This window comes from Tenebrio molitor, chromosome 1 (assembly GCF_963966145.1).
Source record: "Tenebrio molitor chromosome 1, icTenMoli1.1, whole genome shotgun sequence".
In the NCBI taxonomy this organism is placed as follows: Eukaryota; Metazoa; Arthropoda; class Insecta; order Coleoptera; family Tenebrionidae; genus Tenebrio; species Tenebrio molitor.
This window is the reverse complement of record NC_091046.1, coordinates 615,502-637,436: the sequence shown is the minus strand read 5'-3', so window position 1 is coordinate 637,436 and position 21,935 is coordinate 615,502. Positions and strand designations below refer to the sequence as shown.

The 21,935-nt window shown below is 44.9% G+C and overlaps 3 protein-coding genes across 4 annotated transcripts; 1 reads left to right on the top strand and 2 right to left on the bottom strand.

Annotated features, from left to right (window-relative positions):
- Positions 1-658: 658 nt before the first annotated feature.
- On the bottom strand, positions 659-10,317 carry rno (rhinoceros). Of its 2 annotated transcripts, XM_069048361.1 has the most exons (6): positions 10,165-10,317; positions 9,712-9,756; positions 9,551-9,654; positions 9,184-9,494; positions 4,086-8,338; positions 659-3,807 (listed from the first exon to the last, which is right to left on the bottom strand). In XM_069048361.1, exons 3-6 carry the CDS (start codon positions 9,614-9,616, stop codon positions 929-931), a joined length of 7,509 nt encoding a protein of 2,502 aa, XP_068904462.1. In that variant the 5' UTR covers positions 9,617-9,654; positions 9,712-9,756; positions 10,165-10,317; the 3' UTR covers positions 659-928. The 2 variants fall into 2 exon arrangements, with proteins under 2 accessions (XP_068904462.1, XP_068904452.1); XM_069048351.1 differs by having other exon boundaries at positions 9,712-10,276.
- Positions 10,318-14,432: 4,115 nt separating this feature from the next.
- On the bottom strand, positions 14,433-17,324 carry Cdc6 (Cell division cycle 6). The gene is made up of 2 exons (XM_069062095.1): positions 15,806-17,324; positions 14,433-15,462 (listed from the first exon to the last, which is right to left on the bottom strand). Exons 1-2 carry the CDS (start codon positions 16,921-16,923, stop codon positions 14,604-14,606), a joined length of 1,977 nt encoding a protein of 658 aa, XP_068918196.1. The 5' UTR covers positions 16,924-17,324; the 3' UTR covers positions 14,433-14,603.
- A 311-nt stretch (positions 17,325-17,635) lies between these two features.
- Positions 17,636-21,934, top strand: ValRS (Valyl-tRNA synthetase). The gene is made up of 9 exons (XM_069062090.1): positions 17,636-17,864; positions 17,917-18,090; positions 18,357-18,484; positions 18,537-18,701; positions 18,756-19,371; positions 19,494-19,853; positions 19,912-20,748; positions 20,801-21,128; positions 21,186-21,934. The coding sequence occupies exons 1-9, from the start codon at positions 17,706-17,708 to the stop codon at positions 21,569-21,571; spliced, it is 3,153 nt and encodes a 1,050-aa protein (XP_068918191.1). The 5' UTR covers positions 17,636-17,705; the 3' UTR covers positions 21,572-21,934.
- Position 21,935: the final 1 nt, after the last annotated feature.

Genomic DNA, 21,935 nt, shown 5'->3' with positions numbered 1-21,935 from the left:
TTCAAATAGAGATAGTGGGTCCTCAAATAAATCACAACACAATTGTAATTTTATATAAAACTGAATATAATTCACGAATCAACTATGTGTACATCTGTGAAATCATACACGTACATTTTACAGTCCGGCTGGTAAAGAAAATTTACATGTAACAAGAGAATGTAGTGTGCTTTTGTCGTGTCGATATATCATAAAAAAAAAAGATGAAACTGCAGTATTAAGGGTCGGGGGTCGTGTGTGGACTGTCCGAAAAACGTTCGACTTTGTTCATATTTTATATTATTTATTATAATATTATTTTGTATCATGTAACATGAAACAACAAATGGCTTGTGCTTTAATACTTGAAGTAAACTATTATGATACAACACGTACACTTATAAAAACATATTCAGAATATAAAAAATAAAATTAACTATATATAACTATAAATAGATAAAATCTTTTTAAGTAATTTATAGTACATGTCGCAATGACGAATGTTAAAAAATAATAAAAACTGTACAATAATAAAATAATGGCTCTCTCACAACAAACAACCGATAAAAAAGATTGCACTCAAGCCATTTGTTCTGTACAATATCTGATGAAATTCTATAACGAGTCTAGCTATCAAAATTGTCAACACGAGTTAATCATTTTAAATGATATTAATATATATAAATTAGTACTATTTATATTCACAAATACCATAACTTACAATATGTACAAAAATATGATTACACGTTTGCGGCTGTAATTGACTTTGTACACTGAAATTAATGACATACATGTGCTCGCTTAGCCTACACATACACTAGACAGCTTAACAACGTGGATTTAAAACAGGTGAAGTAGCAGCTAGCGTCTGTACAACCTGCCTCACCGGTCACCTACCGTATTTATTATTATTATATTACAGATCAAGAGGATTTATGGTACACGATTATCATCTAACTTCACAGTCTTTGTTGAGGGGCAGAGGCGGGGGAGGCACCCCTTCCGGGAGGCTGATCGGAGGCGGCGAAGGAGGAGGCTGGCCCGGTTGAGTCGCCTCTTCCGCTTTGGTCTCGGTGCTGGGAGGTTGTTGGGTTGGTGTCGCCCTCTTCATCACGTAACCGCTGCCTTCTTGACACCGTGACAGTTTCAGCTTGATCGGAGTCATCTTTTCGTCAGCACCAGCACCACCACCACCACCGCCACCGCCACTTGCCGATTCACAATTTTCCCCACCGCTAGTCCTATCCTCCACTTTTTTACCTATCCTGATTATCAGCTTGGTCGAATTCTGAGCCTCGTTCGAGATGATGTGCACCTCGGGTTTGAACTTTTTACTTTTGCGTTTCTCGCTCTTGTCTTTCTTTTTCCGCTTCTCTTTGCTGTCGCCGAAATCGGCCATCACCAATTTTCTGAACTTCATGCTTTCGCGCTTCAGATCTTCGACGCTGGGCATGTTGATGGTCGCCAGACGTTTCTTGGGCGGCCTTATCCGGTCTCGCTTGTCGTCGATCTTGCCCACTATGCTGTTGCCCGCGATCTTTATCTTCAACCTGGGCGTGCCCGTTGACTGCTGGGGACGCGGAGGTCGACCTCGTCTCTTGTTCAAGGACGAGTCGTACGTCGTCGTCGAGTTGTTGCTGCCGACCGAACCGATACTCCTTCTCCTCTCCAACAGTCCGTCATCGTCCAACGACAAGTCCAGCTGTCGCAGCTCCCTCGACAGAGGTCTCGACTTTGTCTCTTTTCGATGCTGTTTCGTCTCGATCACGTCGTCGGAACCGGTCCTGTAATCTCTGTAGTCGTCTTTTGTAGGAATACTGGTCATAGAAGCCACAGCCTTAGGTATAGTGATAATAGTACGATTAACTGGAGGTACGATAGGAGTAGCGTTGAAACCTGACGCGCAAGAGGAATCGTCCATGTTCATGTCTTGCGTCCAGTACTGTCGTAACAGTTCTTTTTTCCTCATCCTTCTGAGATTCGACGTACCCGATGATGCTCCGATCGAATTGTTGCTGACGGCGTTGTTCGAAACGTAGTTCATGTTCGAAACCGTCACCGGATCGACGGTGGGAGGTGGCAACGGGGCTATCGTCGACGAGTAATTGGCGATGGGTCCTTTGATCTTGACCTTCAACTGATTGCGCGAGTCCGACAAGGACACTTTGATGTTACCCACTTCGGCGGGCGTCGGAGCTTCTTCCAGTTTCTTGCTCGGAGCGGTCAGGGCCGTCTGCAGCTCCTTCTCGAACTCTTCGTCGATCTCTTCGTTCACTTGAGTTTCCGTCGTTCCTGTCGCGAAAGCTCTCAACAAGTTAGCCTCGTTGTAGTTCTGCTGATCGAAATTGGCGCTGTACGTTCTCATGTCTACGGGCCCCGGCAGCACGGGTTGTACCATGTCCGGAAAAATCGGTTCCACCTCTGCGGCTTCCGCCGTTTTGGGTCGGGCCTCTTCGACCGGCGTGGGCGGCCTCAGATCTCTCAGATCTGCGTTGTATGATCTTGTGCTTTTCTGCGACGGCGACTCTGAACTGTCTTTCGTCTCCGCCTTCCTCTCGTGCACGTCCACCGATTTTCGCCTCTCTCTCATCGACTTCAAGTCGGTCATATTTTCGTTGGAGATGTCGTCGTCGAAGTTCAAATCGTACACCGTTCCCACTAGCTTATTGTGTATCGTGTTAGCTAAAAGTTCGTAATCGTTGTTCAACGAAGAATGCGTCCGACCTCGACCCCGACCTCTTCCTCTACCCCGCAACTGTCCTTGACCACCCCGAGAGGCGTTACTTTTGACCGAATTCCGCCGATTATCACCGCGACCTCCTCGTCCGACGCCCGATTTCCCCGTTTCTTGTTGTTGTTGTTGCTGTTTGGGACTCTTTCCTTGCGAAGTGACCCGAGCCGAGGTCCTTGTCGGTTTGCTGGGCGATTTCTTGCCCGCCGAACTGTTGGATTTTATGGAGGGACTAGGCGAAGACAGCTGCTGTGGAGTGGTCTCTTCGGCGGGCGATTGCGAAGGAACGGGCGCCGCAGCGACGGGCGTCGGAACCTCCTCTTCGGGTGGCGAGTCCAGTTCTTTGGGGATGCTCGGCGGCAGGTTGACCATGGCCGCCGTCAAGGCCATATTGTGCTGCGACGAAGTGAAGGTCGCCGTGCACGTCGACGAGTATTGCACGGTCTCGTTCACGGGTTTGGCTAACGTGGGAATCACCGAATGCGGAGCCGGAAAGGGTGCACCGAAAGCCGGAGGAAACATAGCCGGACCCGTCGAGGGGAACGCGAGAGAAGTGTTCAAGCTGGGCGGCGGGAACAAGCTGACCGGGCTGACGAACTGCGACGTTTCCGAGAAGGAGGGGAACGGTTCGGGCGGGAAGGGTATGCCCTGCTGGAGGTAGCCCATGTTTTCCAGCGCCTGATGGTTGACCATCATCACGTCCGGTCTCATCTTGAGGTCGTCTTCGTCGTTGCGTCGCGAACACGAACTCGAAGTGGAAGCTGCCGAACTCGAGGACGATCTGCGACTGATGATTTCGCTGTCGGCCCATTTGGCTTGCGGGTGCATGTCGGCGTAGGGCGAAGGACTAGGCATGCAATCCATCGAAGCGGGATCGTTGTTGAGGGGTGTCTGTGAGATTCTTCTGTCGTGTAACGTCGGCGATTGGCTCTTGACGACGTCATCGTGTAACCTCATTTCGACCTGAGGGGGTAATGTGTTCAAAACGGACTGGTTCTTGTGATGTGCGGGTTGGTTTGAGTATTGTTGCATGAAATGTTGAGGTGTCTGAGGGGGCTGTGGCGGCAACTGGCTGTCGCTGCCGTAACTCGCAGGATCTACAACAAATAAACGTCAATTTATACGTGTAAGTGCACACACACACATGAATTTATTAATTGATCAGGGAAAACTCGAGGGTGTTCTTTCATTCAACGTGTACGAATAATGTGATGACTTTTAAATCCAAAGAGTTACCACAGGTAAACATTTTATTTACAGAAACAAAAAACTCTGATAACAAAAGTACTATCAAATTTCACTGCCAACTATATAAAAATCAAAAGAAAACGATCTACGCGAGTACGAAAATAGGGAAATTGTCTGTCGCAATTACCTATTGTTGGTGCATTGGCATAACCATCACTGGGTGGCACCCACCGCTCGTCGCCCTGGGCGCTGATACCGTGATCTGGAAGGCCGTGGTGCTGCTGAATGGGAATGTTCTTGTTCTGTTCCAGTGGTACGTCAGCCTCGCAACTGAGATACCTATAATCTTGATTCCTCTCCTGTTCGAAATCTTTCGACGTCGTCGTCTCGGTCACTTCGACTCTCATCTCCAAGTTGACAGTCGCGACCTCGTCCGGTTTGATTTCGTTCTTGGCTTCGGCGACGCTGTTCGGTACCACCTGTTCGGCAAACTCGGTTCTGTCGCTTTCGTTTTTGGTGCTGGAAGAGACGCTGGCGCCGTCGTCCACGTCGCAACTCGTCGACTTCTTCGACAGTTCCATTCGCAACTTTTCGACCAGATTGAGGGTTTCGCGAGCGCTATCCTCCTTGGAATCTTCCTTGAAGAGACTCGTGTTGCCGAAAGAGAACGTCAGGGGGCCTTTCATGATCTCTTCGTCTTTGGAGATGCCGAAACCGTCGTCCAAGTTATCGAAATCGAGTAAATTGTCTTTGAGATGGGGAGGTGAAAAAATCGAACGGTTCTGGTATTCTTGGGAGGGTTTTTGAGGGGAGGACTTCTTTTCGGAATCGGAATCTATGATGGTGATCTTCTCGTTCGGCTTGTACTCTTCTTCGATTTCTACGACCTTGACTTGCTGTGAAGCTTCTTCTCTCTTCGGGGTGCTCTTCTCTTTCGGTTCGATCTTGTTCTCGTTCATCACAGTTTTCTCGGTGAAAATCTCGTCGATATTTTTATTTTTGACTGGTGATTTTTTCACCGTGGACGAAACTTTTTCCGGTTCTTTGTTCTCTTTGACCGTCGACTTCAGCTTGTCAGGTCTTGGTTGTTTCGTCGTTTTGTTGAGCGATTTTTTGTCGTCTCTCTCGGTTTTCTTTTCCGGTGATCCGAACAACCTGTCCAGCGTCGACTTCGTCTTGCTCGAACCCTGCTTTCCCGCTTTTCTTTCGAGTATCTCCCTTTCGAGATTCGAAACTTCCGATTCCGGCTTGTTGTTGTCGTTCAGCTTCTTGTCCGTTTTCCGGACCGGAGACTGTAATTTAGGTTTGCCGGTCTCTTTCTCACCTCTATCGGCCACTTCATCCTGTTTTCCCTTCCTAGATTTAGTTCGTTCTCTTTCCACATCGCCACGTTGGCTATCAGACATATTTCTAGGCCTGACATTAGCATCTCCGACCCTATCACCGGACTTGGATGGCCTCGGCCTCCCTCTGGCTGTCGGTCGTCCTTTGCCTCGTATTCGTGTCTGTTCCTCTCTTTGAGGTGCTGGTTTCTTATCGGGACTCTTTCTGATTGGTGCTGCTGGTGGTGGTGGTGCTGGTGCTGTTTTGTCGACTGGTTTCGGTGCAGGAGAGGGGGCACGGCTAGAATCACTCGAGTCGGAGGATGAGCTGGACGGCGCTGTTGGCTTGGCACCCTTGTCAAGAAAGGGCCAGTCCTTGGCGTTCGTCCGCTTAGCCGTTTCCCGACTCTGTTGATTCGAGAAAAGACTCTCCGATCGCGGTTGTTGGGCCTTTTGGGGTTCGTCGTCGCTGTCTGAACTGGACGACGTCGTCGTGTCCGAGGAAGAACTCGATGAGGAAGACGAACTGCTGTTCGAGGAAGACTTTCTTTTGCTCTCCGACACTCGAGCCGGTTTTTCCGGTTCTTTCTTCGCTTGTTTTGTTGTGCTGTTGCTTTCGGCTTCTTTCTTCGTCGTCTTGTCGTCGTCGAACGGTGCGACCGTCTGGGTCACAGGTTTGCCGAGGCCGCTCTTGATGTGTTCGGCCGCTTTTTTCGCGGCTTGCCTCTGAGGAACGTAGGCTAGAATCTCGAGATTGTCCAACTTGTCCATTTCTTTGTCTATATCGAAAATGTCGCCTGTTTTGACCGCATCTTTTTTCGTTTCTTTAACAACCACCTCTTTGACCTCTTTCGTCGGTCTCGCTTTAGGTTTCTGAATTTTCGCCGGTTTGTCTTCGACTTTTGGAGGTGGCTCGTCTTGAGCTTGCTCTTTGACGACACGATTCGAAGTTGTCGATTTCAGATTCTCCGTGGCCTTCTTGGCCGCTTGTCTTTGCGGAACTATCAAATCTGACGGGACGTAGTCCTTCTTCTTGGAAGGACTCTCTTTCTTGACGGTTTCAATTTTGTTCTTCTTTTTATTCTCGGGACTCGCCTTGTTCGGACTCTTGGACGTCGAAGGTTTATGGGAGAACTCTTTGACGGCCGCCTTGGTCCTCAATCTGTTCTGTTGGGAATCGCTGGCCGCATTCGACGACTTATCGTCGTTCTTCATCGACACGTCTGAACTGTCACTGTCCGAATAGATCGACGACATCGTCTTCGCGTCCGCTTTCTGCGTCGTACGTATCGGCATCAGTTCGTCACTGTCGCTTCCCGAATACCCTAATTCCCGTTCGACCTGCATCAAACGCGAACGCGAATACTGTCCCCAGCTCTTTTTCATTTTCTGTTTCGAATCCTCTTCGCTGCTGCTCTCGATCTTGCTCGAGGCGCTGTGTCTTTTTCTTCTCCTGTCTGCGGCTTTGTTGTTGTTGTTGTTTGCTTTCCGGGGTGTCGATTTTTTCACCTTCGTCTTGTCGTCTTCTTCGGATGTGCTAGCTGCGTTCAAACGGTTATCCTTTTCGTCGCTGCTCGACGTGCTGCTTCCGTACAGGCTTCCGCTTCTTCGTTTCGAAGTTCCGTTGAAGTAGACTTTCTTGTATGGGTTCTTGTCTTTGAACAAGCCGTTCAATTCGGGTTTCTTCTCGTCGCTCGACTCGGTCGGCGATTTGATTCCGGCGATTCTTGCCAAGATTCTGTCGAAATCTGTGGTGTGATCTTCGGCTTCTTCGTGCGAATAGATGCGGTCGTAGATGGAAGGTCCGTGGTTGGCTTCGATGACCGCTTGCACCACGACGTTGGGCAAGTTGGGAGCTGCCTCCAGAACGGCGGCCTGCTTGTGGAAAGTCTGCTCCCGTAACCTGAAGAAGCTCCTGGAGAGCTTCTCTCTCCTGCTCACCATGTAACACAGGTTCCTGACCCTCTCCAAGTCTTGTCTCAGCTGTACGAACATCTTCATCTTCTCCAGGTCGGCTTGTTCGCGTTTGTGAGAGAGCATGTCGACGTCTTCCGATTTGGGGGGTAGGAGCGGCTTGTTGTTGCCCGCTTTCCGTTTCAATTTCCAATAGTTGTAGATGTAGTGGAGGGCGTCGTTGTCGACGTCCAGGTGTATGCTGACGTCCTTGATGGAAACGTGCTTGTAAAACTCGGCCTCTATCTCTTGGAGGCGAGCCGCCCTCGCCTGATTCTTCTCCTCGGAAGTCATGTCTTTCCGTTTCTTCCTTTTGGAATCGTCATCTTCGGAACCGGAACAGACGCTCTTCTCCTTCTTGCTGGACTTGCTGTGTTTCTCGCAGTACGATCGCAATTTGACGCCGTCGTCGGCGTTCTCGTCTTCGATGATGGCTCGCATCTCGAGTCCGTGTTTGAAGGCGCACGTCACGTGATAGGCGGTCTTGCACGTCTTCACCGAGCACTGGATGCACGCCCCCACCCTCTCCCGACATAGGACGCAGATCAGCGCCCACCGGCTGGTCGGAATGCTCGAGATTTTCGTGATGGGTTCCATTTTTTCTACGCAACCGATGCTCACTTCCGGTATCCAGAGGGCGCAAGAGACGTGCGCCCACTTTTGTCCCGACCGCGTGCACTTCATCGCCCCGCCTTTGTTCGGACAGAGAACGCACTTGGGTCGCTTGCCCAGGTTACAAGTACAACACAACCATTGTCCCTCGGGTATCCGAGTGATGCCGTAACACGCCTGGTGAACACAAATGTTACAACTATCACAAAACACCATCTCGTTGCCCTCTTCGGAGTCGGGCGACCGGCACACGTCGCAGATGACGTTCTCGTCGTATTCGATGCCGAGGCCCTCCTCGTTGCGCAAGATCGACTGGATCTTGTCCCAGCAGGAGAGCTCGAATTGTTCGATCACCCGCTCGAGTTGGTCTTCGTAAACGGGGGATTGGCCGGACGTGGCGCGTTCGGCGTTCAGGGTGCGCAACCAAGAGACATCGCACTCGTCCAGGTCGTAGGAACAGGCGGCCTCCGACTGGGCCGGGGCGTTCGACAAGACGTGCTCTTCGATCTTGAAGTTCTCGTCCTTCGTGATTCGGATGTACTTGTTTTTCGGCCTGAAAACAACCAAATTCGTATAAAAACGTGTCCAATTGCACCGGACAAGACAAAATACGACCGCGTGCATGGAAAACTTTTCTTTGAACATCTTAATTTTCAACGTGCTCGCCGTTCGTTTGACGATTAAATATTTTTTTATGGAATTTTCCAATCAAAACAATATTAAATCACAATCGTGTCGAAAAACTTGATTGGTTTTTAGTTGCATTTTAAATTTTGTTTGAGCCGTCCATCATTTCCGCTTTTCATTTTTTTTTTATACAATAGTCCAGGTTCCACGTCCAAAGAGCCTTTTTGTACATTTTGTTACCAAATAAATGTGCGAACATCTGCAACTAAAATCACAACGGTTGAAATATGAGTAAGCAATTTACGCACCGACTTCAGACAATTATCATTACACCGTTCTCAATTAAAATTCTTTATAAATAACAACTGAAACGAGTCATAACTAACACACGAAATATTTTTGTTGTTATTGTTTCGTGTACAATTCTACCAATAAATGATAAAATATATGAAAAAAATGGTTGTTTTTTTGACACCCAGATTCCTGCCTCTGAATATTCTAAAATTGACAGCTGACATTCGGTACAAATTTAGTCAACGTATTATTTATTTTGGACAACTGATTGTTTTTGTTCAAAAAAAAAACCTCGCCTACATTTGTTAAAACAAAAAAATTGACACTTTCAAACCATTGGTTGTTACAACTTCAAAACTAGTCTGATTGGCAAGCATTAATTGTCACTTCTTGTCTGCTCTGACGTCACTGAGGTCGGTCACTCTTAACGTAATTCCTCCTTCGCATGCAAAATAACTGAGTTGGCCAAATGCTTACAGTTTGAACTCGTGCTGGAGCTTCATGGGGGTGCAATGGGTGACGGTAACGCTTGGTTCCGGCAAGGAATCAGGGTTGACCGGCACTTGAACCCCCCTCTCCCATTCTTGCTTCCACTGGTCGATGATGACCCAATACTCATTGGAAGCCAGAGGTTCCGAATCAGGCAGTTTCATTGCACTGATCAAATCTTTGCGGAACAATTCGGCCGGTGCCTCGGTCGTCGTGCGGTTGTAGATGCTCTTTAGGTCGTTGGACCGAGGCTGCCATGCGGCCAAGGAGGCCGCTTCCTCCTCCTCCGCCGCCGTACGCTGGACAAGCGAGATAAGTCAGAATCGTGTCTAAAAATCCACGGAAAACTACTCACTTTGCGCCTTTTAACTGGTACTGATCCATCATCTGAACGGTTAGGCCTTTTGACTCTCTGTGACATCGCACTGTATTGTGCAGGCAGTGTCAACTCTGCCTAACCTAAAAACGGTCGTTTATCGTGAGGAGTCGGGGATTGGGGGTTAGGTTTGTACTTACTACATAGTTATCCGGAACGGGTTCAGCTAGGGTATTGGTTTATGTCTGCAACGCAAAAGGTGAGTTAATTGAGGGTTTGTTGGTGGTCCAGCATGTCCAGTGACAGCTCTAGTGGTCAGTTTCGACGGGTACTGGTTCGATTATTGGCGCAAAAACGAAATAAAAATGTTGCACATAGCCTTTGGCTATGTATTGGTGGCGAGATTAGGGCCTTCTAGAGGCTCCAACAAAAAACGGAATTCATCTGATCAGCGTCTCGGTGGTAATTTCCGTGATGAAGAGCGTTCGATTCGTCCAAAACAGACGATAATGTTGCGGAAAAGATTGACAAACAGCAGAGGTGGCTCCCATGTCTACATTGTAAACATTTCCACTTTGAAGCTATCACTGGCACACACTGTATTCAGCACTATTTTAACATAAACTCAGTTCGACAACGGTTCGATTTGTTACCATTTCTTTGAGGTTTTTCATCATTTCGATTGATTTTCAGAGAATTTTTATTAAATCGACTCCATTAGACTCCATTTGGTAAGCCTAACAACATTGACAATATAGGGGTCGCTACCATCGCCAGTCGACATACCAGCTCAGACCAACAAAAATATCTTCATCTCGTTTTTTTATTGGCGATATCCGGAAAAACCCCACGACCCGATCCAGAAAACGTTCCAGAGGGAAATCTCGACCGTCAGTTGACGAAATCCAGTCATCGGGGTTCGATTTTTCGCCCACCGATCGAACATTCGCCAAATGAAAGTAACAATCCGGTTGTCTCCGTCTCTCTCTTCCATAACCAATATGTCCTCATTACACATTCCAAGGCGACCGCGATAGATCGAGAAGCGCCAAGTCGAGTCAAAATTAAATCGAAAATTTTCAAAAAGACAACTCGTCGAGTGCCAAACTCGATCCGAAACAGTCCTAAATCGACACAAAACGTATGCAAATATTTCCATCGACGTTTGGCGCCATCATGCCTCAAAACTAGTGTCTGACTGTCTGCTAGTCACGTGACATCAATAATACAAGACATGATTTTTGGCGGGGATCGGATAGTTTTTCGTCAAACAATCGCGAATCGCGGGTCGGTGAGGATTTTCGAAAAATTTACGAATCGTCGAGGGCAAGTGCCGAACGACGATCATTTTTTCCGGTGAATACTAATCGATATCTGCTTTATTCGTAACTTCGTGTTACGCCCACTTACGCATTATTTTGTGAAATGTTGATCGGTTTGGATCGGCCGAATTGCATCGGATCATTTTCGATTCCAACGAAAATTATCGCCTCGAGCGGTCTCCTTCATTGTGTTGCAGCGTGTTAGGTCAACGTGAAGAAATTGCTATTTAAATTTCAATATCAATTATCGGTTTTTTGCAAGGGATTAGCGAACCTGCGATACCAACAAAGACAGACGTACGTCTGTCTACGGTACAGTTAAATACAAAACGTTTTGGTTGTCAATGTCATTTTTTGACAAACTTTGAAATACTCAATTGTAAATCGATCTTAACCTTTACATTATTTATTTGACGTTTAATTGTGATTTGTGACATTGGGCGGCGACGTCAGGCTCATGGTGCTACTTTAATTGACGTTTAAATTATTTTTGACACTTTGATGACAGTAAGTCTTGATTACACAGTGTAAATTACAAAATTCTGACATAAACGAATAATTTTTTAGTGACATTGACGACCAAAACGTTTTGCATCCGACTGTACAACATTTTCGATCTCGTTCGGGAGCCACAATTAATTTCTTGTCGCAGAAGAAATCGTCATAACTCATTGATGCAAAGTTGTTCCCTGTTAAGTGGCAGAATCATTGTCTCAACAAAAGATTTTGGGCTTCCGGTAGATCAAGGCTGACTTCCTATGAAATGAAAAATAAAAACACGTCGGGTTGTTACTCTAGACACTTTATTTTTTTGAAAAGTACAACGTAGAAGCATATGAAATATTTTTTTCAATCAGATACAGCAAAAATAAACCAAAACCAGACAGGTTCGATGTTTGAAAAAAGCGTCGTCTGCGCTGATCGTAATAACAAGTCGTGCTCAAAACCTTGCGTCCGGAAAAAAGACAAAATATCGATAGATGTCACGACCTTGCGCGTTATGGGAAACTGTAATAGTGTTACAGAGTGATTACAGAAATCACGAAACGAAACTAACAATTAAAAAAAAATGAACACAACGAAACTAAACACGACAATCAAAAACCGAACAATAAATGTTATAATTGAACACTGGGCACAGAACGGTAAGAAAATACTGTCGCGAGCAAAAAATTCTGGTCGTCAATGTCATTTCAAAATTTGGTTAGACTGTCACAAATGAAAAAATTTCCCTGCCTGATTATGCCCATGTCAACAAAATGTCAAAAAAATTAATTAACTGATTAATGCGATTCTGTTTCAAAATTTAGCAATATTATTATTGAACAACATTGATTTTGCGTAGATCCAAGATCCAACCAATCAACAGCTTCATATCATAGCAACTACAACCTTGTTGTAAATGTTGTAAATTTTAAAACAGAATCGCACCAAATGTCAATTAATGTCATACAATAGGTTATGATTTTGACGACCGTTTTACAATGGAGCATTTTCCATTGTGTCAAATCATGATTTTGCTTGCGACAGTACTTCCAAAATCTGACGTTCAATTTGACAATTTCAAATTAAAAAAAAAAAGATTTTGTACTTTCGTAAAGATAAAATCAACGCTTTAGTACAGTAAAACAACTCAAAACCGTATCTCTAACAAGTACCTACCTATTTTTTTTTTTTTGTTGACATTTGTTATTTTGAAAACAAGTGCATTACCTTTGTTCATTTCTTCATGGCATACTATCTATAAAAATAATGCAATATACACTTAACTAAGACACGTGTGAATTCTATTAAGATCAATGAGACTTTAATCAAGTACTTAATTTTTATTGGTGGTTCTTTAATTTTGTCCAGAAGTGTATATCCCACGAAACGAACACGAAAAAAGATTTTCATTCATTGAATTAATTGTTTAATATTATGTTGGTTTTTGTGCTGAGTTGTTTTTTTTAATATAAAAATGAGTTAAGCATTACGAGTACATCTAAGGAAACGCATGTAGTAATTGTAAGTACGTTTGGTACCTACTGTTTAGTTATGGTTTTTGTTTTGACTTTTCCTTTCACTTGGTTTTCACTCTTAATTATCTTACACGTTTTTGCAGCTCTTTGTATTTAAAGTGTTTTTATTTCATTCATAGTAAGGTTTTGTCGCTCTGTTTTGTGGCTATTCATGTTTCGATTTGTTAGAGCTTTCAGAAGCGTCTCGTTCTAAGTAACAAAAATTAAAATTCTCGTGGTCACAAAAAAAGGAGACCAGTTATACATATTTATAATCAATTAATCACACAAAACGACACGTTTAGTAAAAATTGTAGGGCAAAAAATGTTGGAAAACTTTTGCGAATCTTGCAAAATGTTATAGGGAAAAGTTTCAGATAGTGTACTCGTAAAACACTTCGTCACATTAATAATAGTCATTTTCATATGAGTAAAAGCACTTCACTCTTACAAGTGATAACTGATAACATTGTAGGGAATAACGGTTACTACTCCGTCAATAAAAAAAAATGTTGGAGAAATAGTTATTTATTATACAAGACGAAAAAATTGTATTTTATCTTTGAGAGCGTTTTTTAGCGTCGAGACGTTAGTCGACACGCTAAAAAACGCTTTCAAAGATAAATTAAACTTTATCGTCGTGTATAATATTCATTTTTTTTCTATAGCGTTTGTATTTTATTATTAAAACATTTTCTTTATACCATACTGTTATTAGGATTTATCAGTACTCAATGCTTGATTGATATGAACCTATAACAGTCTAGGCCGTTATTCAAAATTATCAGACCGAGGCCGTTATTTTTGCTGCCGTTGCTACGGTTACGGCACAAATGACAACTAAATTTAATTTTTGAAGTAAAGAGAAATGTCAGTCTTACAGATAAATGTTAAGTATTATTGGTATAAAGAAAACTATAAAACAACATACGGCCGATGTGGATATAACAGACCCGGTTGATTATAAAATCTCGGCTCCGCCTCGATTTTACAATATCTCAACCTCATCTGTTATATAACCCATATCGGCCTAATACCGTTATATACTATTTTTTTTAAATAATTACTAATCATTCAGGTTTTAAAATCTCGTTAGCATGAGCGTTGTCAGGGTAATAAAGTTTTTCTGTAGCAAATGTTAAAATGTACTTTTATCTATTCAAATCAAAAGGTCAAGTGGCATTTTAACCGTAAGGGTAGATAAAATGCTAATTTAACAGCAAGGATAGATAAAGTAAATTATTTTTTTATTACCTTAACGCTCATACTAGCCAGATTTTAATAGTATATTATGTTATGAGGAGCAAACATGAAGTTTTATGTGCTGCGGCTGGTAGATTGGCTGCCGAACGCAGTGAGGCAGACAAACCAGCAGATAATAACTTTATCTGCCGCTCGTCAGCTCGTTAAATGCCATGTCAATGAAGTGACACTTTAGCATTATCAATGCAGCAGAATGTCATAATTTACGGACGTTTGAAGAAAAAATGTATATACATATTTTTTTTTTGCTCTGCGTATTTAGTTATATCTCAAAATGGATTGTCAAGTTCGGTGTTCAAGGTTTCACGAGGACCAGCGGTTAATGCAAAAAAAGAGATTACACAATTTCATTTTTATTGAATAAATCTTCAAAGTTATAATTTTCTAGTAACTTTTTCATTTTCATCTCTTACTAATCAACAGTTTTGTAAAAAAATCAAAAGTGAAAACGTAACTTACAAATTAAAAAAATCGTTTCGCTAAAAACTCGTCTGAGCTAAAAATAAATCACATTTTCCCTAAGCAACTACCATCTTCGATAATCGTCGACATCAGCTGCTTATCTCTCAGAGCCGCCACGACCTCTTCCTGGTCCCACACCAGACTCACTTTGTGCATCCTCGGATCCTTTTTCTTGATGATCCTGATGATCCCCCTGGTCTCGATCAACGCACACAACCCCACGAACTCCCCCTGATCCACCACTTGAATGTTCCTCTTGGAACACACCCTCCTGTAGACGTCGTGCAAGCGTCCCACCGTCACGTCCTTGTTCTTCGCCTTGTTCAAGATCAGCAACAACGAACATACCACTATCTTCTGCTGCAAGGGGAAGGCGTCGTCCACCTCGTCGTCGAAACTCTGCGTCGTCCCGTACACGCTGTTCAGGACGCTCACCACCTCCTTCAGGTCCACGCTCTCGATTTTCTTCTCGCTCTCCAGTTCTTCGGCGAGATTCTCGACGGCCTTGAGGACGCCGTCGCCGGTCCTTCTCTTGTCGACCAGCTCCACCACGCGCCGCCCTATGTCGAGCGCTCTGCGCACGTCTCCCGACACCGCCGCCACTTTCCCGGCGAGCATTTGCAGCGCCACCGGCGAGAAGATGTCCAAGACGCCGGCGTCTCTCAGTCGACTGGTGAATATCTCCACTAGTTGTTGCTTGGTGTAGGGGGCGAAGTGCATCAGTTGCGGCTTCAGCTCGCACCTGGCCTGGAGGCGCGGCAGGATGCGGTCGGTCAAGTCCAGGGCGTTGGCGATGCCCACCAGCATCAGTCTAGAGTTGGGGATGGCGGGCCACTCGAAGATGGTGTACAGCACTGACTGCCGTTTGCTTTCCAACTGGTCGATCTCGTCCAACACGAGAAGACTGATTACAAAAAAAAAAAAACTAGAGAATCCCAAAGAAAAACGAAAACAAAACATATCCAACTCGGAATTTACAGTGTTTTTCTTTTGGTTTTCCTCTTTTGTCAATAGTATTTCACTACTTCTCAGAACTATTTCCTACCTATATTAAATGTCAAAGTGACCTAAATATGAAACAGTTTTGAGAAATAGTGAAATACAATTGACAAAAGGGGAAAACCAAAAGAAAAACCATTTTCTCTACAAAACTCCATAACCTTTTGTGCGTGTGACGTCATCTGGCCGCCATCTTTAAATTCGCAAAGAACTACATAACCTCAACTATATGACATTTTTTCACTTACATTGTCTTGTGGGGCCTTTGCAGATGCTTCTCGACGGCACTGATGTACTCCTTTTCGCTATTTCCACCCGACTTCACTCCCAAGTCTTTCGCGATTCGTGAAAATATCGATCCTGACGATTTTATCGAAGTACAGTTCACGTAAACCTGACTGATTTCCGCCAAGATCTTCGAGTCCTCCAGGATCAAGTTCAGGGAGGCCGTTTTTCCCGTTCCAGGGGGGCCGCTGATATACAACGTGCCCGACGTCCCTTTGTCCACGTGTCCCAATATGAACCCTTTCAGCTCGTCCAGCTCCTTCTGCCGCCCGGGCATGGTGGTGGGACACGTGCTGTGCAACGCCCGTCTCGCGTTCAGATACAAATCGTTCTCTTCGAACAGCTTTCTCCTGTTGTTTTTCTCCTCAGAAGCCACCAAGGAGAGCTTCTCTAGCAGAACGGTGGGAGTGACGGGGGAGGTCAGAGGGACATTTTCGTCGTTTTCGCTGTCGATTTTTCTCTGTTTTGGGGGAGTCACGAATTTGTCGCTTCCTGTGCTTCGCGACTTGGTCTTCTGGGGCGTACGGAGAGGCTCTTTGGACAGTGTTTTCTCGATTTCGCTGTCCGTCGACCGTTCACGTGCTTGCGGGTTCATCGGCATCTTGGACAGCACTATGACAGGATTGAGATCTATATTTTTGATTGTGGGTCCAGTCAAATCTAATAAAACGGGCGCGGGGGGCTCAGTCAAATCTATCAAAACGGGAGGCTCGGGTTCCAAAAACACGACCTCGTCGTCGTTGTCGACGTCACTGTCTGAAGATATGATCGATGGACGTTTATTGACTAGTCTCCTGGGTCTGGTCAGGAGTTTTTGCTTCGGTATTAAATACACCCTCTCGTCATCTTCGTCCTCGACCTCACTCTCTGAAGGTATAATCGGTGGAGGTTTAGTGACTAGTCTCCTGGGTCTGGTGCTGGTCATGCTTTTTTCTTTGTGTCCTAAAGACACCACTACCTCGTCGTCCTCGTTGTCTGAAGATATAATCAGTGGAGGATTGGTCGCTATTCTTCTGGATCTGGTGGAATTCACTTTGGCCGATAATCTTGTCGATCGTCGTACCGGCGGTTCTGAAGTCATTTTTTGACTCTTATTCTTGCCAAAGCACAAAACAAAATCCGTGCAAACTGCACAGCACTCACAGAAAAACTCTTTTTAACGATTGGAGAAAGTTTTGACTACACTTTTATCACAGAAATAGATGATAATGAACTTTTAATGAGTCAACGTCAGAACAAATAACTTCCAGACTTCTGACAGTTTCCCGCCAACGGGCAATCCGTGCAACGCGCCAATTTGTTTCTGATCACGTGGGATTCAAATAACCCTCTTGAACTACCTCTTCTTAAAAATATTTATTTATGAGTAATAAAACCAATAAAACTAAACATATTATTTTATAAAAGCAATTGTACATAATTTTGATTAAATTATAATGTTTCATTCAATATTTTTATGTACAAAGAAGCACAAAACATTGTGGGTTGGGAGAGTAGATCTAATGTTCACACCATAGAACAACTCTGTTCACACATCACACACCGTGACAGTAGGTTTGTAATTTTAAAATGTCGAATGTTTTGATTGTTTCCGAAGAGAAAACCTAAATTGTTGACAAGTATGAGTGTTTCGAGGTTACATAAATCAGAATTTGCAGTGAAACTCTTCTGCTAACGGCAAAATTGTGTAAAACCAGTGTAAAATTCAAACTTAGCGCCACGGATTCTGTCCCTCTAGCGGTCACTTTATTACTATCTATGGGTTCTCCCCTTTAAGGTGGGGGGTGCCTGTCACCGGACTGTCACTTTGACTTACTGTCAAAAGTTAGTAACGTGTTCACGCTGTTAAGGAAACGGTGAACGATGGCCGATGAAACGAAGGCGATAATTGAGAACGGCAACGTGGGTCCGCCCAAGACCGCCAAACAACTGGAAAAAGAAGCCAAAAAACAAGCCAAGTTGGACAAACTGAAGCAGAAGCTAGAAAAGCAGCAGAACGCGGCCCCCAAGAAAGAGAATGAGGTAAGAGTGACCCAATGTTACAACATATGTTCGATACTGACAGTGCTCCTAGAAAAAAGAAAAAAAGAAAGAAGTGAAAGAAGCGGCCGTTTACGATGTACCGACGCCAGCAGGTCAGAAGAAGGATGTGAAAAATCCGCTTCCAGACGCGTACAGTCCGGGCTTCGTGGAAGCCGCGTGGTATCCGTGGTGGGAGCAGCAGGGATTCTTTAAGCCAGAATATGGGGTGAGAATTGCATTTCTTTTGATCAACGAATTTTTTATTGTTTAAAAATTTTACAACTGGAATCAGAAACATGTTTTTTGATTTTTTTCTTTGCCTCATCAACATTTTCATGTTGCGTTTGACCTGACAGTGACGAAAAAAATTGTATTGTAATCTTTGGTGGTTTCCACAAAGGTTAAATGTCAGGTGTATTTAAAAGAAAATGTATCCACTACTGTTATCAGTGTTGCAATAACAAAATTATTATTTGCCGACTGGTGTTTTAGAAAAAATCAGTTGCGGATCCCAATCCCAAAGGTAAATTTGTAATCGTAATTCCACCTCCGAACGTCACCGGATCGCTGCATTTGGGTCACGCATTGACCAACGCGATACAAGACTCTATCGTGAGATGGTATGATCTTATCCATAAAATGCGACGTCATAAATTGATTTGTCGAATTTAGGCATCGGATGAGAGGCGAAACCACCTTGTGGAATCCAGGCTGTGATCACGCCGGCATAGCGACTCAAGTGGTGGTGGAGAAGAAACTGTGGCGGGAAGAGAAGAAAACTCGTCACGACGTTGGTCGCGAAGGTTTTGTCAACAAAGTCTGGGAATGGAAAGAAGAGTACGTCTCGTTCCTGTCTCCTCGTTGTGTTTTTCATATATTTTTTGTCTGCAGGAAAGGCGACAGGATCTACCATCAGTTGAAAAAATTGGGATCGTCTTTCGACTGGGACAGGGCGCAATTCACCATGAACCCGCGACTTTCGCGCGCGGTGACGGAAGCTTTCGTGCGTCTGCACGAAGAAGGCTTAATCTATCGCGCCAATCGTCTCGTCAACTGGTCCTGCACCCTGAAATCGGCCATTTCAGACATCGAAGTTGACAAGATCGAGATTCCGGGACGGACGTTCTTGTCCGTTCCGGGATACGACGAGAAAGTCGAATTCGGGGTTCTGGTTTCGTTCGCCTACAAAGTGGAAGATTCCGACGAGAAAATCGTAGTGGCGACTACCAGAGTGGAGACGATGTTGGGTGATACGGCCGTCGCGGTGCACCCAGAAGACGAGCGATACAAACACCTTCACGGTAAATTTGTAACGCATCCGTTCTGCAACCGAAAATTGCCGATCGTCCTCGACGATTTCGTTGACAGGGAGTTCGGTACTGGAGCCGTGAAGATTACTCCGGCTCACGATCCGAACGATTACGAAGTGGGAAAGAGGAATAAGCTACGGTTCCTTACGATTTTCGACGAGAAAGGTTACATCCGTGGGGATTATGGAAAATTCACGGTAAGATACAAAAATCGACTCGTAGATTGACTCGTACGAATAAAATAGTACGAGTCAAATTACGAATCGACTTTAATTTTTCGTAGCCGACTGGATCTACGTCTAAATTTGTTGTACGTTAGGGTATGAAACGTTTCGAAGCGAGGAAAGCAATCCTTGAGGAATTGAAGAATTTGGGATTGTACGTGGAGACCAAAAACAATCCGATGGTGGTGCCGGTGTGCAGCCGCAGCAAAGACATCATCGAGCCGATGCTGAAACCCCAGTGGTACGTGAAATGCGACGAGATGGCTGCCAAAGCCGTGGAAGCTGTCAATTCCGGAGAACTAAAAATCATACCCGAAATGCACATCAAAACTTGGCACTATTGGATGAACGGAATAAGAGATTGGTGCATTTCGAGACAGTTGTGGTGGGGTCACAGGATTCCGGCGTATTTTGTTCGTTTGAAGAGCCGGTGCACCGGAAAACCTATTCAGGAAGTATGTCGAAAATCTTCGTTGACGTCGAGAAACAAGTAAAATATTTGTACCTTTTCAGGCCGAAGCCAACGCTCACTGGATATCCGGTCGCACCGAGGAGGAAGCCCGAGAGAAGGCCGCGAAAATATACAAAACTACCGTGGACGACGTGATCCTCAGACAAGACGAGGACGTCCTAGACACTTGGTTTTCTTCCGCGCTTTTCCCATTTTCCATCTTCGGCTGGCCCGAAGAAACCGAAGATTTGCGCGTCTTTTATCCCACCTCTCTTCTAGAGACGGGACACGACATCCTTTTCTTTTGGGTGGCGCGGATGGTATTCTTCGGCCAGAAACTCATCGGGAAACTTCCCTTCAAAGAGATCTACCTCCATCCGATCGTGAGAGACGCGCACGGTCGCAAAATGAGTAAATCTTTGGGCAATGTGATCGATCCCATGGACGTCATCCACGGGATTACCTTGGAAAATCTCCACGAGCAGCTCTTCGGGAGCAACCTCGACCCCAACGAGATCGAGAAGGCCAAAGCGGGACAGAAACGCGACTATCCAGAGGGAATCCCCGAATGCGGAACGGACGCTCTGAGATTCGGTCTGTGTGCGATGTGCTCCGGACGCGACATCAACTTGGACATATTGCGAGTGCAAGGATACAGATTCTTCTGCAACAAAATTTGGAACGCGACGAGATTCGCGTTGACTTATTTCAGCGAAGATTTTAAAGCTCCAGTCGGAGGAGAATTTGTGGGCAACGAGAAAGTAATGGATTTGTGGATGTTGAGTCGCTTGGCCTCCGCGGTGGAAGATGCAAACGATGGGTTTGCAAGTTACGATTTTCCCACCACAACCACCGCCATCTACAACGTGTGGTTGTACGAGCTTTGTGACGTCTATCTGGTTGGTATCGCGGCAAAAACAGTAACATGGTGAACTATTTTTTGTTTTTAAGGAATATCTCAAGCCGGTATTCACAAGCGAAGACGAAACAACTAAACGAACCGCACAAGCGACACTTTACAGAGCTCTAGAAGTGGGTTTGCGACTTCTCTCGCCTTTTATGCCTTTCATAACTGAAGAATTGTACCAACGCTTGCCGAGGCCGGAGGAGGTCCGCAACAATATTTCCAGCATATGTGTAGCACCTTATCCTGAAATCGGCGAGTGTTCTTGGAGGAACGAAACCGTCGAACAGGAGGTAGAGTTCATTCAGAAAGTCGCTAAAGCGATCAGATCGGCCAGGAGCGACTACAACTTACCCAACAAGACGAAAACTGAAGGTAAGTCGCGCCGGAAGCGTAACCCGTGATGTTGTTATTAATTTTATTTTTTTACAGCATATTTGCAATGTAGCGATTCTTGCACTGCGGAAATTGTAACTAGGTATGTCCCAGCGCTACAGACGCTGTCGTATTGTTCGAAAATCGGCGTGAATGAAACCGCGCCGGAAGGGTGCGCTATCATCACCGTTTCCGACAAATGTCAGGTGAACTTGTTGCTCAAAGGTCTGATAGAGCCGGCGAAGGAGGTCGCCAAAATCGAGAAGAAACTAGAGTTTCTACAAGGCACGAAGAACAAGTTGAACCAAGCGATCTCCGCAGCGGACTACACCACTAAAGTACCTCCAGAGGTGCAGCAGGCAAACAGCGAGAAGCTGACTCAGACCACTGTGGAACTGGAGAGGCTGCAGGCGGCGATCGAAGCTTTGAAGTCGATGGAATAATATTTCGTAGTTCTGCAATTTTATACGGCGGACTGGAACGGGGGTGTCATTTTTACGTGCTTTAATTAAACTTGGGACATTTTCAATTTGATTGTAGGCTAATATTTTTAGCCGAACTTTACACCAAATTCTCGCTTGAATCGCATCTCGGACTAAAATTTACCTCTTATTTATCGATTTAGTAATTTATTTTCCGTTTGCTCCAACTATTTATTACTAGCATAGGCGGTGATTGTAAATTTATTACTGTCGGGAGGCATTTATATTTTAATCAGGTGAATATACAATCGTTACAATCACAGTATTATAGCTTAGCCTACGTTTTTAAGTTCCATGTGACTCAATAAAGTTCTCGTTTGTTGAT